Raw genomic sequence first — 16561 nt, forward strand, 5'->3', positions numbered from 1 at the left:
GAGATCTTTTGCTTGGACATCTGACACATTTTGTAGTGGCTAGATTTACAATGAAAAGGACTGTCCTGGAGAATATCTTTAAAAAAGAAAACCTTTCATTTGCATGCACTGAAATTAATCGAATCCTAAGAGGTCATGTCAGAAAAGCACTGGGCATAGTAGGTGCCCGAATGTCTGAGCTCTGCCTACGCTGGCCAGAAGTTTTGGGAGACGGCCTCAGTTCTCTGTGCTTACGAAATGTGATTATATATTAATCTTTCTTGATTAGTGTTGTTTATTAAATGCCCAGGAAGTGCTTTGGTAACTCTAGATGGAAGACTCTGTAGGAGGACAGATAGTTGTTATTAACCAACCATGTGCTGTCAAGTGTGAGCTTATAACACAAGATGTTTCAAAGGTTGGAGTAGGATGGCAGAGATGTCCCACCATTCCTCCAGGCCAAGGGCAGAGTGGGATAAGGGCTCTAGAGGACACTTAAAATCAGAATGTAAACAAGTGTCCCTATTACAATTACCCTGAATTGCAGGAAAGCCTGGATGTGCACACTTGGATTTTTAAGACAGCAGGGAATTGGACTGCATCTCTCTGATCCCACTACATGCTTTTTCCACGGGAGGCACCAAAGGGGAGTGAGCAAGCACTTTGGGCTGAAAGTGCTTCTCTGTTGAACTTCCTGGGTGACTCCAAGTTACACAGCTCCTTCTCATTCTTATCCCAGGGCACCGTATATCCTGCACATTTTAGCCTTTAATGGTATTGGAGTTAACTCTTCATCGTTGTCTTATAAGCAGGGCCAGGAGTGGGCACTCTTTGGGGGAGGCAATACAAGGTTTGTTGAAACTCCCCAACCCTAAGGGCTAGCACCTGTCCACACATGTGGCAAACCCTCAATAAATGCCAGAGCTGGAACTGTGAGATGGGACACCTGTGGCTCCACCAGGTTAGAGCTGTATTCCACCATTTTGGGCCAACCAGTAGAGTCAATTCCAGGATAGAAGGTACAAGACGCAGAGCATCAGCCCCTAAAGAGGGCACAATGTGACAATGTGGTTCAGTGTCCTTGCAAAGGGTCCTCCCTGGTCAGATTGCAGGGATATCCCCTGAGCTTAGGAAGACACTGACTTTGGAAATACTATAAAGCTGCGGTCCCCAACCCCCACAGGTCCAAGCCTGTTAGGGACCAGGCTGCAGAGCCCTGCCGCCTCCCCCCCACTCCCCTGTGGAAAAATTGTCTTCCATGAACTTGGTGGGGGGTGGCAGCGAGGAAGCAACTCTTCGTCTGTATTTACAGCTGCTCCCCTCCCCATTGCTTGCATCACTGCCTGAGCTCCGTCCCTCTGCCTCCCCCCACCCCCCATGGAAAATCTGTCTTCCATGAAACCTTTTCCTGGTGCCAAAAAGTTTGGGGACCATTGCTATCAAGGGAAACAGCAACTCTGCAAAACTGAAAATGAAATGACTTCAATTTCAGGGCAATTCTTAAATGATAGGGCAAAAAAATGCACCCCTGGTAGACTTGGAAACAGTGTATCTAACTCAGCTGAGAAAGCACAACATAGGATTGCAAAGAAAGAGTTTTTATTAGTCTGGCTTCAGAATGCAAAAATAAATAGAAAAATGAAATATAGAAAAATAAACAGAAAACAAATTTATTTACAGAGAGCACAGTCATTACTTAAAAGCAGCGCCTACACGGAGTATACTTTCTGCTCCTAGCTGCATGTCAGGTTCCCTCGTGCTGACGAGGAACCATTCTAGATTGTTTTCTCTGCATCTGTCTGCTTCCTCATGTGGCTGTTAAGAAGCTCCCTGCAATTCTGACAATTTCATATCCTTAGCCATAACAACACTTGTCTTCCCTCTTGAATCCTAAGATCTTTTTACCTTCCAAACACTTACGAAGTCTCTGTGCCACCCTCCTGTGTCTTACAGAGAGGTAGGGGCAGGGACTGCCATTGAAGCTGAAGCTGAATTTTAATTTCAATCATTTTATTTTTAGCCCTTTTAAAATTCAGGCAACCACAGACTAAACTTGCTTAGAAATACAGGTGGCCCTGAATTGCTTCGTCAACAACACTTCAAGGCCATCTTCATGGATATGGGAACTAGAATTTCCTTCTCCAGGATTTTCTGAACAGGTCTGTGTCTTCACGTCACTAATTAAATGTCTCTTGCGTTCCCATCCTTCACAAATATATGGTGGCGCTGGTATCAAAATACTGTGTTCTTACTGGTTGTCGTAAAACTGATGTACTTGCAGCCTTGCTTGCAGTATAAATAACATTTAAATTCACATTTTGCATAACAGGGGCCCTGATCCTTGTGGATCGGGTCACGAGAATACGAAACACTCAATACATCCTGGCACACAAATGTTAAATAACAGTAATAAATTAATAAATACATAAATTACGTAAATATTTAAATAGCATTAATGTCAGTGGCAACTTGATAGCTGGAAAATCTATGTGTAAATTAGCTTGATTGTTTCTGTGGGCAGTTAGCATCTACCTAAAAAATACAGCAAAGACATCATGGTGATCCTAAAAAAAAATTTTTAAAAAGCAGACCAAGTGCAAAATATCTTTTTGGGTCTTTTCCATTGTGTCTTTAAAAAGCTTTGCTGACTATCTTCTACCTTTCCTCCAAGTTTCATCCTGGGACCGGAACCTGAAAAAGAATGCCGAGAGTCTATGTGGGATAGACGTGCAGCAGCAAACCTTCTTCCTGACAGCACGTAGCCCTGACAGTCGGGTTTTGGGGATTTCATGTCGGAAAGCCCAGGCCTTTCGTATGTGGCCTAGAATCTGGCTGTCATGCTTGCCATCCTTGCTGAAAATCCTTTAGTGGCTCCCCAGGGCTCTTAATACAAGGTTCTATCTCGTGGAAGCTTGTAAGCCCTCCACGCCCTGACTCCTGGCTACCCCTTTCTCTTCGCGGCCTTCCCCTCACCCCTCTTTTCTTTACTGCAGCACAGCGCTCGACATAACACAGGCATCAAATAACTACTGTTAATGAACAAATGTACATTTCTGATACTGGCAGCTCTGTGCTGGACTCCCCGTCCCGCTTTCCTCTCCCGCACAGCCCCTACCTTATCCCTGCACCTGGGAACACTGAGTGTGCGCGTCTGGATTGGGCTTCCCGGGCCTGCTCACCTAACTGCAGGGCACAGATGCCCATTCGCTCCAAGATGAGCTATAGTAGCGGTCCTGGGCTTGCACGCGAACGTTGGCATGCTTTTGGCAGATGACCGTGGCTGAGGTCTTGTCCGTGAAGACTTTATCTTTCTGCTAAGGAGAATGAAATCTGTGAGGGTCCATTGTCCATTGGCAATGCAGTCAAAGGGTAGGCCGAGCTTATTTCTGCAAAGCACGACCTCCCCAAACAAGCACATCCGGGTCTTAGGGCATTCCCCTTGCAATTCACAGGGGGCTGCGTAGAACTTGCACCACCTACTGGCGGAAGCTACAAACACAGATGTGGCTTTTCTACTTTGGAAGACTTGAAGGAGAAATCGTGGGGCCCAGCTTTTCATCTTTCCAGCACAGCTGCCTTGCCCCATGGCCCTGTGGGCAGTCACCATAGTCCTAGGCTGATGGTAGGGCTGAGACAGATTTTCTCTAGCCATCCTCTGAATATTCAGAAATACCATATCCTGATCTTTTTTTTTTTCTTCCCAATTTCATGAGTTTATGTCCTGATCTTTTCATCAGACAAATTTGCCTTCAAATCCTGGCACTGCTACTTAATAGCTGGGGAACTTCAGGTAAATGTCTTAGGCTCTCTGTGTCTGTTTCCTCATTTATAAAGAGGGATAACAGTAATGCCTACCTCAGAGCATTGTAAAAGTTAAAGGTAGTAATCATGTAACAGTCTTAGCAAGTCTTCAGCCCATAGAAGGTACTCAACTATTAATGATATATATCTTGAATAGAGAAGATACTTACCAAGTTTTAAAATAATATTTAGGTAAAATCTATTCCAGAATAGCCTCTTCCCTCCCAACACACCCCCAGTTTTTTTTTTCAGGGACTGACTGAATCACTACATTTCTACCACATGCTAAATGCTATGCCGAATAAGGTCTTTGTCTAGTGACTTTAAAAGTGGGGTCAAAGGAGGCTAAGGCTCTGGAAATGTGCCTCTGGAACCTTGTAAGAGGCAAAGAGATTCTGATGTAAGGCAGGAAAGTTGGAAAGACATTGTCTTAACCTATGTAAGTGTTGACATCCTGTGTAGTAAAATAATTTCACAATATCTGGAAGAGCTGGGAGTTAACCATTGTGGGTGAGATATGGCATGCATGTTCTATCATTCATTATATGTACTCAGCTGGAGCAATAATTTTAGGTTCCTGAGCCCAGGGGTCCTATATCAGGATGAATTCTGAGTGCCATGATCAATGACCAATGATACTGGCGATGGTGGGGTGCTTAGGTGCGTGGACTTTGTGTCTGGCAGACTGAGTTTGTGTCCTGGTTTTGTCACTTCCTAGCTCTGTGACCTTGAGCAAGTCACTTAACCTCTCTGTGTCTTCACTTGTGAAATGGTGGGTTTTGTCACTTCCTAGCTGTGTGACCTTGGGCAAGTCACTTAACCTCTCTGAGCTCCAATGTCTTCACTTGTGAAATGGTGATAATAATACTGGCTGCCATCGTAGGGTTAATTTGGGGGATTAAGTGAAATATACATGGAAAACCCTTGGCATAGTTCCAGGCACATGGAAAGTGCCAAAAAAGAAAGCAGTATGTGCCGCATAACAATGTTTCGGTCAAAGAAGGACCATATATATGAGGGTGGTCCCATAAGATTATAATATCGTATTTTTACTGTAACTTTTCTATGTTTAGATGTGTTAGATACACACATACTCCCCACTGTGTTACAATTGCCTACAGTATTCACTACAGTGACACGCTGTACAGGTTTGTAGCCTGGGATCGGCAGGCTACACCACATGGCCTAGGACATGTATCCCATCATGTTTGCACAATGACGGAATTCTCAGAACATGTCCCCATTGTTAAGTGATGCACGGCTGTAGCTGTGATTATCGCCATTCATCTTCTCTCTGATGTGGGCCCCTATAAACCTGATCACGGACTGTACCGCACCCGAATCTCTTCTTACCTTTTCTCTCTTGTTCTTGCCCTGAACCTGAACAGCGAATGTCAGGGAGAAGTAGGAATGCGGAGTGCTCCAGGAGTCAGGGTACTCCCAGCTGACCTCCACATGCCGAGGACTCTCTAATGGCTTCAGCTGCAGGTTCTTGGGCGGGTCAGGTTTGACTGCGGAAGAGGATAAACACTCTTTATTTTCCTAATGGGGCTTTGAAGTTAGGTGGTTTTAGCTTCTGATCCCACTTGCACCTTTGCCCAGTTGTGAGTCCATTGGAGAGTTACTCAACTTCCCTGAGCCCCGGGCTGGCACATGTGAAGCCCCCCTGCCCCTGGTGCTCACGCCGGTGCCCGGGGAAGGCAATCGTCATCAACGGCCATCTCCGTTACTGCGGGACCCGAGAGATCTCAGAATCCTCATCACTGCACAATCAGATGGGCCCTCGCGGTGGAACCACCTCTGCTTAGTGCTCAGAAGAAAGTCCTTCGAGACAAGAGGACTCTCGGATCTGGGCCATGCAGGCACGGACCACCCTCTCGTGCTCAAGCCCCCACTTTGCATCAGAAGCAGAACTGAGCTGAGCCTCTCGCTGGGGATGAGATGAGAGGTTTTCCCCTTACTGCCCTTTCTTTGTCTTTTCATAGCTTCTGGCACCAACTTATCTTGTAGCAGTTATAGTCGATCGTCTCTGTGCTTGTTTGTTCATTTATTCAGTGAATAATTACCGAGCACCCATGACGTTCCAGCCGCTAGACTATGCGTGGAGGATACAGAAGTATCACAAAGACTCCCTCAAGTAGGGGAGGGAGTCTTTGGACCAGGGGTCCAAAGGGATCAGGGGAGGGAGAGATGAGCTATGGCGTGTGCTTGGGCTCTGTGGGCCAGCATGCTCCATACACAGACCACAGTGCCCAGCAGGTGCTTCACAAATACTCTTCCCTCTGCTCTTAACACAACTGACATCTTTCCTTTAGGTGTCAGCTAGATGTTTCCTCCTCAGAGAGGCCTTTCCCGACCACCCCATGTGAACTAGATACCCCCTCCCCCACCCGCCAAGTACAGACTCTCCACGAATTCTAGAGCGAGTTCTGTGGTCCTATCACACTTTATCATGATGCCTGGTCAATGAGTAAACGGTAAAGGAAATGATTAATGGTGAATTCTCTATCTGCCAATTTAAAAAATAGATGTCCATTTTGGAGGGGTTTATATTCCAATAAAGAAGTCCCTTTTCAAACGCTAAAGAAAGATTGGTTGGGAATAATTGCAATTTAGTAGGGAAGCCCTGGTTCGGAATATGAATATGATGCAGGAGGGGCTCTGGGATTCATCATGGAAGCTGCGTGGGCAGCAGAACTGCTGTGCAGCAAAGAGCCTGCTTTTCCTCGCAGGGCAGAGCTGGGTCTGAATTGCTAGCTGTGAGATCTGGGGCAAGTTGCTTAACCGTTCTAACACTCAATTTCCTCTTCCTTAAAATGCAGATAATAGTATCTACATCATACTTTTCTGGGTGCAAAATAAAAGAGATGATGCTTGGAAATCCCCATGCACTGTTTCCCTAGTGCATGGGACATTGTGAACATGCGACAAATCATCCGAAACTCACTGATGTCCCTGATGAAGAAGCTGCTGGTGTAGTTTTCATACTTGAGCTTGTGAACGGCATCCACCACCACCTCAATGGGCAGGCTTTCCTCGGCGGCTGGGCAGGCACTGTCCTCCTGACACTCCACCAAGAACTTCTTATACTCCCCATGGTCCCCCTCTGCAGAGAGTGTGGCTGTTCCACATGTCACCCCTTGGGCATCAGAGGAGCTGGAGTCAAAGACAGAAAGTGTCCTGTGTCACACACTGGCGAGCGAGTGCCTACTGATCGTGGCCAGTGAGGCAGGTAAGGCCTCAACTGCCTGTCCGGGGACACAGTTTTCTACCCAGAGGGTAAGAAACTGCCTTCCCAGGAGAATAAGCTTATCTTCAAGAGACAGCACGAATGTTTAGAAACTTGCACTAATGTGTCTCTGGCCTAAATGAATATGGAAGTTTTTTAGATTCAGAGTCGCTGATTTAATAAAATTAAAAATTTAAATTCATTTTTCTAATTTTAATTACAAAAATCAATATATGCTAATGGTAAAAATTAAAATGATAAAGATTTATATAATGGGAATAAATGTGTGCCTTCTTCATCCCCCCTTTAACCCTAACCTCACCCCTCAGATATAAATACTATTCATTGCTTGCTGTATCCTTCCAGACCTTTCTCAATGAATATTCAAGATAATCATTATTTCTGCATGTATATATGCACATATATTTTACCTATAAATACACACATAGATTTTATTTTTAATGAAATAGGATCAAATTATATATATATATATATAATTTTGTGATGATCTTTTTCCTCTCTAAACATATGGGGAGCTCTCTGACACAAAACATAGGCTGGGTTCTTGGCTTTAATGATCGCACAATAAGCCAGAGTAGAGTGTACCATGCTTTTGTTAACTGTTCCTCTGCTGATTAGTAAAAACATCACCATGAGCACATGCGCCTATGTCTTCGTGCATTTGTAGAAGCGTTTTTTAAGTAAGCATTTTCCTTTTAAAGATGGGAAAGTGAGACCCCGAAGCTGTTGTTGCTCAGTTAAACTGTGGCAAAACCAAGTGATCACCTAGGGTTTGCTCCCTTATCCTACACTGCTCAGGAACTTAGATGATGATTGAAGTGGTCACGTGGGGGCCAACATAGGTCCTGTATCCTGGTTTCTTAGGGAAAATCCAAGTGTGTGGGGCAAACAGCGAACTTCAGATTTGTGGTGTCCGTGGAAGTAAAAGACTTGAGGTGGCCCTAGGAAAATTCCGAGAGGCCTCAGAGTTTTGGGGTCTGCTTTAGGGCTTCCAAGACCTACACCCTAGGCCGGGCGCGGTGACTCACGCCTGTAATCCTAGCACTCTGGGTAGGCCAAGGTGGGTGGATCGCTCAAGGTCAGGAGTTCGAGACCAAGACCTATGGCCTAGACTAGATCTCTTGCTTTTATTTTTGACTCAAAGTGCAATTTTAGCAACTCATTCATAGGTTTGAATTCTCCTTTTATCCTGTCCCCTGGTGCTATGAGCCTTGGAAGAAGCATTGCCAGGCAAGGTAGATGAGTGGGCTCACAGTGGGCAATACAGATGAGTCTCACACGGCAGAGACTATTCTCTGGTCGTGATGATATCCTGTTCTAACACATACATTTGCTGGCTTAAATTTCTATGCTTTTTCCCCAACTTAGGCAAGAAAGAGGGGTTGAAAAATTTGGGATTGACTTTGTTCTTCCCCTTATCATTAACTGATAGGTCGCTGATAGGTTGCCTTATTTTCTTAACGAAATAGTTTTAGCAAAATGCTGAGAAGCCAGAAGTGCTTTCACTTACCCTCTGCTGCTTTTGACACTGAATTTCAGATCAGTACTGATTGCTGTCAGCCACCAGCAGGTGAAACGTCCAGAATAATTCTTGGCCTCGCATTTTAGAAAGGTCTTACTTTTAGGTTCTGTATTTGAAAAGAACAAAAATTCAATATTTAGTGGTTTCTTTTTTTTTTTTTTTTCAGAAAGATTGTGATTGTGATTAATCATAGGCCACCAAATGGTACCAGGGTAAAGTTCTTCCATTTATAATATTTCCTGGGAAAATGCTGCTGCTCCCGTCGGGTGGTTCGGTGAAGACTGGGAGTGTCCCAGTTGGATCCTGGTTCTGCAGAGTACACTACACACGTAACACATCAGTCAGATGTGTTCGTTTTTTTTCCAGGCTGTCACACCAGTGCTGATATACACTATACACATCAGTTAATTTCCATTAGCCACCCAATAATACCACCGCTATTTAAAGAGGACCTCAGAACAACCATTCAGATTGACTAGGAAACTCTCTCAATGTAAGATTTTGACAGTTGATAACCCAAAGGGTCCAGGAAAGCAAATAAAATGGAGGTTCTGAGTGGTTTCAATAAAAGACTTGATATTAACTCATTAACTGCACTAATCATGTCCTGCCTTTTCAATTTTTTATTTTATTTTTTTTATTTTTATTTATTTATTTTTTTGAGATAGAGTCTCACTGAGTTGCCCAGGCTAGAGTGCCATGGCATCAGCCTAGCTCACAGCAACCTCAAACTCCTGGGCTCAAGTGATCCTCCTGCCTCAGCCTCCCGAGTAGTTGGGACTACAGGCATGCGCCACCATGCCCAGCTAATTTTTTCTATATATTTTTAGTTGTCCAATTAATTTCTTTCTATTTTTAGTAGAGACGGGGTCTCGCTCTTGCTCAGGCTGGTTTCGAACTCCTGAGCTCAAACAATCCGCCCGCCTCGGCCTCCCAGAGAGCTAGGATTACAGGCGTGAGCCACCGCGCCCGGCCTCAATTTTTTATTTTTGTATGTCTTATGAGAGAAAGAGAAAATTGACACTATCCAAGAGAATTACCTCTCTGGTCCTTTAAAATATCAGTGGACCAAACTCCATCTTCCTTTTTGTGAAGCAGCAGGAGCGAATGGCTCAGAACCTCGTCTCCTTTGCGACAGGTGTAGCGGCCAGCATCTCCGAATTCTCTGACTTGGATGGTCAAGGTTTTTCCAGAGCCTAAGACCTCACTGCTCTGGTCCGAGGTCCAGGTGATGCCTTCTTCTTCAGGGGTGTCACAGCTGAGGACCACCATTTCTCCACGGGCATTAGGGTACCAATCCAACTCTACAACATAAACTGTAGAGCACAGGGAGTAGAGACCAGGCTGCAAGTAACATGATCCTGGGTCTGTGTTTTATTAACTATCTGGGCATCCGCACTGTCTAAATACAGCCTTGCTCATAACAAATGTTTGGAAAATGCCTGCTGAGATGATCTCAGGGCAATGGGCCCTGTTTGGGCTCAAGGTCATGGAACAGAGAAACAAAGAGTTTTATAGCTGCCTTTCATAATGAACCCCTGATTAGCTGGCAGAGGGGAATAAGGCAGGGTACAGTATTTAGCAAAATAACATAGTGGTTAGAAGCTCAGGGTGTTGGGAAAGACTGATTAGGACTAAAATCCTGTCTCCACTAACTGGCTGGACTTGGAGTAAGGTACTTAAGCACCATGAGCCTCAGTTCCCTCATCTGTAAAATGACAATAATAATAATATCTATGTCATAGGTTTGGCAGAGAATTAAAGGCAAAAAGCATGTAAAGCACTTATTACAGTGTCTGCACATGGTAAATTCTGTGTTAGTTATTGTTATTCACAGACTAAAGAGTCAGCCAACTGTACCGGGAAACTCTCTTAACAATTTTCCATGGGGATTTAAGGATTTAGTTCCTTCTGCATGAAATTCAATGGAGATTTTCAATTCTCTCTGTATTTTTTTCTTTTTTTTAGTTTTCATACACACTAAGGGGGCAGTCCAGTAGATCCTACTCTTCCCATTTTACAAAGGAGGTTACTGAGGCCAAGGGGCAAAGCAAGGTCATATTAAGATAGAAGTACAAGAGCTACAGCCCAGACCTCCTGTCTCTCAGGCTTTGCAAGGGGTATGTAATGCCACTATCTACATTGGCCCTTGAGGAATGGCTTAGTGTAGTATTTCAAAGAATATGTCACATCAAAGCTTGACACATTTGTTTATCCGTGCATCCATTATTAATTGAATAGAACAGCCTAAGGCAGGGTTCTCAAAGAATGGTCACTGAAATACTATCAGCAGCATTGCCTGGGAAGCTGTTAGAAATGCAAATTCTTATTTGCTGAATCAGAGACTTTGGGATGGGCCCAGTGACCTGTTTTTAAGCTCTCTAGATGATTTTGATGCCTGCTCAAGTTTGTGAGTCACAGTGGCGGAAAGCCTGGATCCTGGAGAGGCACGGGTCCAGATTTGGAAACAGATCTAGCCCTTACGCCAGCCTTGTGGCCTTGGGCAAGACATTCAACTACTCTGAACTTTGGTGTTATCATCTTTAAAATGAGAAAAATATTAGTACTTGCTTTTGAAGGTCGACACTTGGGTTATACAGGCTGATTCATACGAGAGCTTAATGCAGCCCCTTTCAATACCCTATAAAGGGAGGTTCTTGATATCGGCCTTGAGTGTAAAGCATTGTGGAATATAAAGTTCTCAATTTACATCAATAGGATTTCTAAGGACTGAATGGGTAACAAAGATAAGAGGTCAAAGCACTTGGGGCCCAACTCGGGGTATGAGTAGCTGTGCTGATATAGAACCGCATGGCACCTTTGGCTTTTTCTACTTTTCCTTTGTTTCCCAGGCAACTGAACAGCACGGTTTCTTTCCCTCATAACTAAGACTCAAGAAGCCCCAGAAGACCCTTGCTCAGGGGCAGGGAACACAACCGCAAGAGGAAAGCTGATGAAACGCACCACGAAGCTAGTGCTTAGCTTCACTACATTGTCTGGCCTCCCAAGCCACAAGCCCTCTGAGTGTTTCTCACACTGACTTTCTGGAATTTCTGTGGTTTACCAAATCAAAAGTAACTAACGGGTTAAATAGACAAGGACCAAGTTTCCCCGAGCTCACTGAAAATCCCAGGGTTGGAAGGGATCTGGCACACTCCTCTGGCTCAGGCCTTTGCCTTTACTTAACAAAGGCTCAAACCCTCATGGGGGTCGGGGGTGGGGTCGGCTGGATTGCTGTCTCCTCAAAATTTTTAAGAAGACAAGAAGGGTCCCAAATTTCTCTCAGGCACCCATTTCAGTGCTGTACTCTTCTGACTATCAACAGATTATTTCTGATCACCAGCTGAAATCTTTCATCTGTAATTTATGCCTATTCCCTCTCACTCAGCTCTCCAAGGACACAGGAAATAATTGCTCATGTCCTTGTAAAATCTTCAAATACTTAAGTGCACAGGCTTGGAAGTGAGACAGAATTGGGATCAAGTTCCTGTCCCACCCTCACCAGGTATGTGACATTGGTTGGGCAATTTACTTAATCTTTCTAGCTTCAATTTTCAATATCTATAAAATGGGGTACAGAAATGGTGGTTGTGAGAATTAAATGAGATACTGTGCTCAATAAATATTAACTATTATCGTTATATAATTAAAGACTAATTGCCAACATTATTATGCTGGCTTCAATGAGAAACATTTGAGGGTCTTTCAGGTACAACCAATAATCAGTTAATGCATATTTACTGGGTGTGAGATACTAGAAGGATAGAGGAAAACTCTTTTACTAGTACCCATTCCATTAGTCTACTAATCATTTTTATCAATGACTGGGACAATAAAAAGTTTCTCTTGAATCATCAGAGACATTACTTAAACAATCAAAACAACAATACTAGCTAACATTTACTTTCACTTTACCACCTGTTGTCTTCTGTGTTCATTAACACATTTAATAACCCATGTGCTAGGTGTCACTTTGTAATACCATTTTACAGTTGAGAAAACTCAGGCTCCTAGGTGACCTAGCTCAAGGTCACATAACCAGGACTTGAACCCAAGTCAATGCGAGTGTAAATCCTGGGAGTTCCCCAAGGAGCTTAGTCAGAGGTGGGTTCATCACAGCGCTCGCTGAAGGGGCAATATCGTGTGGTGGAGTGGGAAATGGTAGGATATAGTCGTTATACTTTTCAAATCCTCACTTTGGAATTTTAATTGTATGAAACAGCTGGGTTTCAGTGATACTGGCAAAGACCGTATCTCCCTTCCCACTGCAGTCCAGAAAAAAGCTCCTTTTCTGGCATCCAATGAGAAAACCAAACAATATGGATACGTGCAAAGTGAAAGAAGGCACTGTGGCCTTGCATTTTCCCAGAGGACGGTTCTCACTAGGAGGACCCAATGCGTGGTCACCCATTGCTGTCTGATTTCCCGCCAGTGACTGCCTGAGAGTCCTGCCTGGATTCCAGGGCTTCCCTAGAGAGTGAGGAGAGGCTGGTTACCATCTTTCTCCAGTTCCCAGATGGCCGCGAGGGCAGATGCCAGCAAAACCAGGCAGAGCCAGGAGATGACCAGCTGCCGATGACACATCTTAAGGAGGGAGAGAAACAAAACGAAGAGAAAGAGGAAAAGAGAAGGAAGAGGAAGGAAAAAGAGAAGAGAGAATGTTAATAATTATGCAGTAACCTTTGGGAACCATATATACATTCTAGCTAAATTTTTTAAAATCTTGATTTTCCCCTTTCTTCTCCACACTGTGAGGCTGATACTTAGTGAATTACAGGAGCCCTGTGCCAGTTTCTGGGTAAGAACATCTCCAAATAGAGAAGCATAGGCTAATCTGGAGCTCTCGAGATGAGAGATCTAAGGCCAGCTGTCTGATATAATCCTCTTACTTTTAAGATGAGAGACCTAAAGCTTGGAGGAGGAACATGACTTGTCTGGATCAACATTCAGCAGTTATGTATTTAGTGCTTACTATGTAAACAGCACTGAGCTGGGAGCAGTTAGGAGAGAAAAAAGGTTTTACCTGGATCCTGCTTTTTAGGAGCAAATACATTCACTCAGCAAATATTTGTGAAGTCACTGTGTTAAATGGCCCCCCTCTTGTTGGGGAACTAAGCCACACTCCTGTATCACTGTAGCTCAGGCAGTGTGTGCTGGGGCACCTCAGAGTAAAAGACTTGGGTTAGGGACAGGAAAGGTAATACAGAGGCAAGCTTTCAAGTTCTGACAACAACCTGGTCGCCAGCTCTTGTTGTAGAGGCTTAGTTTCTCTGTTTAGATGGGAATTGCTCCAAATTCAACGATGACTCCTTCCCACATCCTATAACCTAGTGGTTCTCCAACTGGAGTGTATGTTGGAATTACCTGGAAGCATTGCTAAAACGGACTGCGGAGCCCCACCCTAGAGTACCTGGTTCAGCAGGTTTGGGAGTGAGGCCAAAGAATCTGCATTTCTTTTCCTTTCCCTCCCTCCCTTCCTTCCTTCATCTTTCTTTTCTTTTTTTCTCTTTTTCCATGAAACTATATTTCAAAAGAGAGAATCTGCATGTCTAAAACGTTGCCAGGTGAAGCTTGTGCTACAAGTGCTGGGGCCAACACTTTGAGAGCCACTGGTTTAACCCATGCTCAGGGTCTAGAATCCCTGGAAATCAAGGTGTTCTTTGGGAAAAGACCAAAAAATATTGATGTATCCACCATGAAATAATGAAATGCATAACTCTGTATTAAATCAGCTACCATCTTATATTGAATCCTCATCTAGATTTATATCCGGAGTTTATGAAAATCTTCAGATGACAAAAATTACACTCCACTTATGAATTGGGTAGAAGTGATTATGGTTTGATTTTATCCAGGAACACCTTCATCCACCTTACACAGCTCCAATGGTTTGCAGGAAGATGGTTTCCAAAACCACTGGTCTAGAACATCACATGAAGAACAAGGCTCAAATGCTTCAGTCAAATACCTTAAAAATAGGCACTCTTTGGCTGGAGGGACAGACTATTGACAAATCACAGCTTTGTTAGAACTACTGCGAACCCTTTATTCTCTTATATTGTAAAGCTTGTGAGTGGCAGAGACAGGACTAGAAGTCAGGCCTTCTTGTACACTGCTCAATTCTCTGTCACTCAAGCGTGGAGTTTAGGGACATGGGTATCAATTCAGTCCAGGTTATGACTGTAGGAAGTATTAGCTGGTACAGAGCATTCTTTAGTATATTCACAGGCTTAGAGTCAAGCAGACATGGGCTTGAATTCTGGTCCTACCACTCACTAGTTGTGTGATGTTGGCTAGGTTACTCTCTGAGCCTTAGTCTCTGGATCTATACAATGGACATAATACTCATCTCACAGAGCTGTTGGGAAAGGGAATGAGATGACATATTATAGAAAACAACCAAAATATATTAGCTTGTCCCTAGAGGAAGAAATAAGGTGAAAATGTGATATCTTTCTGTTTTGTATACAATGCAGAGCCAAAAAAATTGCGCCAGGCTGTAGGGAAATGCCCATAGAGGTACTGCAATTGCATGGGTCTGTAAAACCCAGATGTCGCACTCTGGGAATGGAGACAATGGAGATTCTTGGCATCTCCTGGCGATTCCTTTATAGTCTTTAATACTGGGGTTTTCCCTTTGGCTATGTGCCCAGCACTTCCTCTCTGGGCCTCTGATGCATTAGAAAATTTCAGGTGAACTGCATCAGGGCCTAGGGAGCCCTGGTGATGGTTCTAAGAAACAACTCCCACTTTAGTATCCCCTACATTTTAAACCACAGAACAGTGGTGTGGGTGGAGATGGTGGTGGGTCACCCTCTTAATCAAATCCAGAGAAGCCAAAAAAGGGGCAATATGTGGTCACCTTTTGGCTTTCTGGCTGATCAGCTGATACCGGGCAGCTCTATCTCTCAGCCCACATTTCCTTAGCATGGTACATTTAAGAATCTTGAGGATTAAAATTTTTTTTTTCATGCAATTTCATAGGTTCCATAAACTCTTAAAGCCTTTGCATGAGGGACGAAGGGACCCCAGGTTAGGCACTCCTACTTTCTGGTGTGTGCTAAGGGCTCCTTTATACTAGTGCCAATAAGGGCACACCAATGACACTTGTGTGGGCATCTCTTTTCAAGTTTTATTTTGTTTGTTTTTTTTGAGACAGAGTCTCACTCTGCTGCCTGGGCTAGAGTGCCGTGGCATCAGCCTAGCTCACAGCAACCTCTAACTCCTGGGCTCAAGCAATCCTCCTGCCTCAGCCTCTTGAGTAGCTGGGACTACATGCACGTGCCACCATGCCCGGCTAATTTTTCTATTTTTTTTTTTTAGTTGTTTGGCCAATTTCTTTCTATTTCTAGTAGAGACGGGGTCTCGCTCTTGCTCAGGCTGGTCTAGAACTCCTGACCTCGAGCGATCCTCCTGCCTTGGCCTCCCAGAGTGCTGGGATTCCAGGTGTGAGCCACCGTGCCCTACTTTTTAATGAGGAAAAGGAATTATTAAAAATTTAAAAGACACAGTCACAGCTGGCATGGGTGGCACAAGCACAGGGCCCAGTTTTAGAGCCCAGTTTTAGACCTCTAGCATTGGCAACTCAGCTCTGCCACATATTCGCTGTGTGACCCTGGGCAAGTCACTTGACCTCATTAAGCCTCCTACTCTCAATCTGTAAAATGGGCCTCCTAGTATGGTAAGGAGTTCAAGAAACAATTCATGTAAGGTATCCAGCGTGGTGCCCAAGGAAGCCAGGACCCTATTTGCTCTCCTTCCATAGCACTTACTACAATGACAATAACAGAGTTACTCCTTCACTGCTTGTCCTCCTGCCACACCGAGCTCTCTGATGGCAGGGGTCATGTCTGTCTTATTTCACACTTTATCCCTAGAGGCTAGCATAGAGGGACTCTATCAATCATTAGAAGAATGAATGAATGTAAAGAAATCATAAAATTTCAGATCCCACCTGAGCTACATAGTGAGACCCTGACTCTACAAAAGAATAGAAAAAGTATCTGGGT

The 16561-nt window shown here is 44.1% G+C and overlaps 1 protein-coding gene across 1 annotated transcript in view; it reads right to left on the reverse strand.

Annotated features, from left to right (window-relative positions):
• Positions 1-2294: 2294 nt before the first annotated feature.
• The window catches only part of IL12B (interleukin 12B), a 15196-nt gene continuing 929 nt past the window's right edge, over positions 2295-16561 (reverse strand). The window contains exons 2-8 of the mRNA XM_012644797.1: positions 13049-13136; positions 9593-9868; positions 8541-8658; positions 6728-6936; positions 5134-5291; positions 3159-3290; positions 2295-2670 (exon numbers count right to left, since the gene is read on the reverse strand). Coding sequence (XP_012500251.1) covers positions 3159-3290; positions 5134-5291; positions 6728-6936; positions 8541-8658; positions 9593-9868; positions 13049-13136 — 981 coding nt within the window. The 3' untranslated portion in view covers positions 2295-2670. The remainder of the gene's footprint in view (positions 2671-3158; positions 3291-5133; positions 5292-6727; positions 6937-8540; positions 8659-9592; positions 9869-13048; positions 13137-16561) is intronic.

This window comes from Propithecus coquereli, unplaced genomic scaffold, assembly GCF_000956105.1.
Source record: "Propithecus coquereli isolate 6110/MARCELLA unplaced genomic scaffold, Pcoq_1.0 Scaffold220, whole genome shotgun sequence".
NCBI classification, from domain to species: Eukaryota; Metazoa; Chordata; class Mammalia; order Primates; family Indriidae; genus Propithecus; species Propithecus coquereli.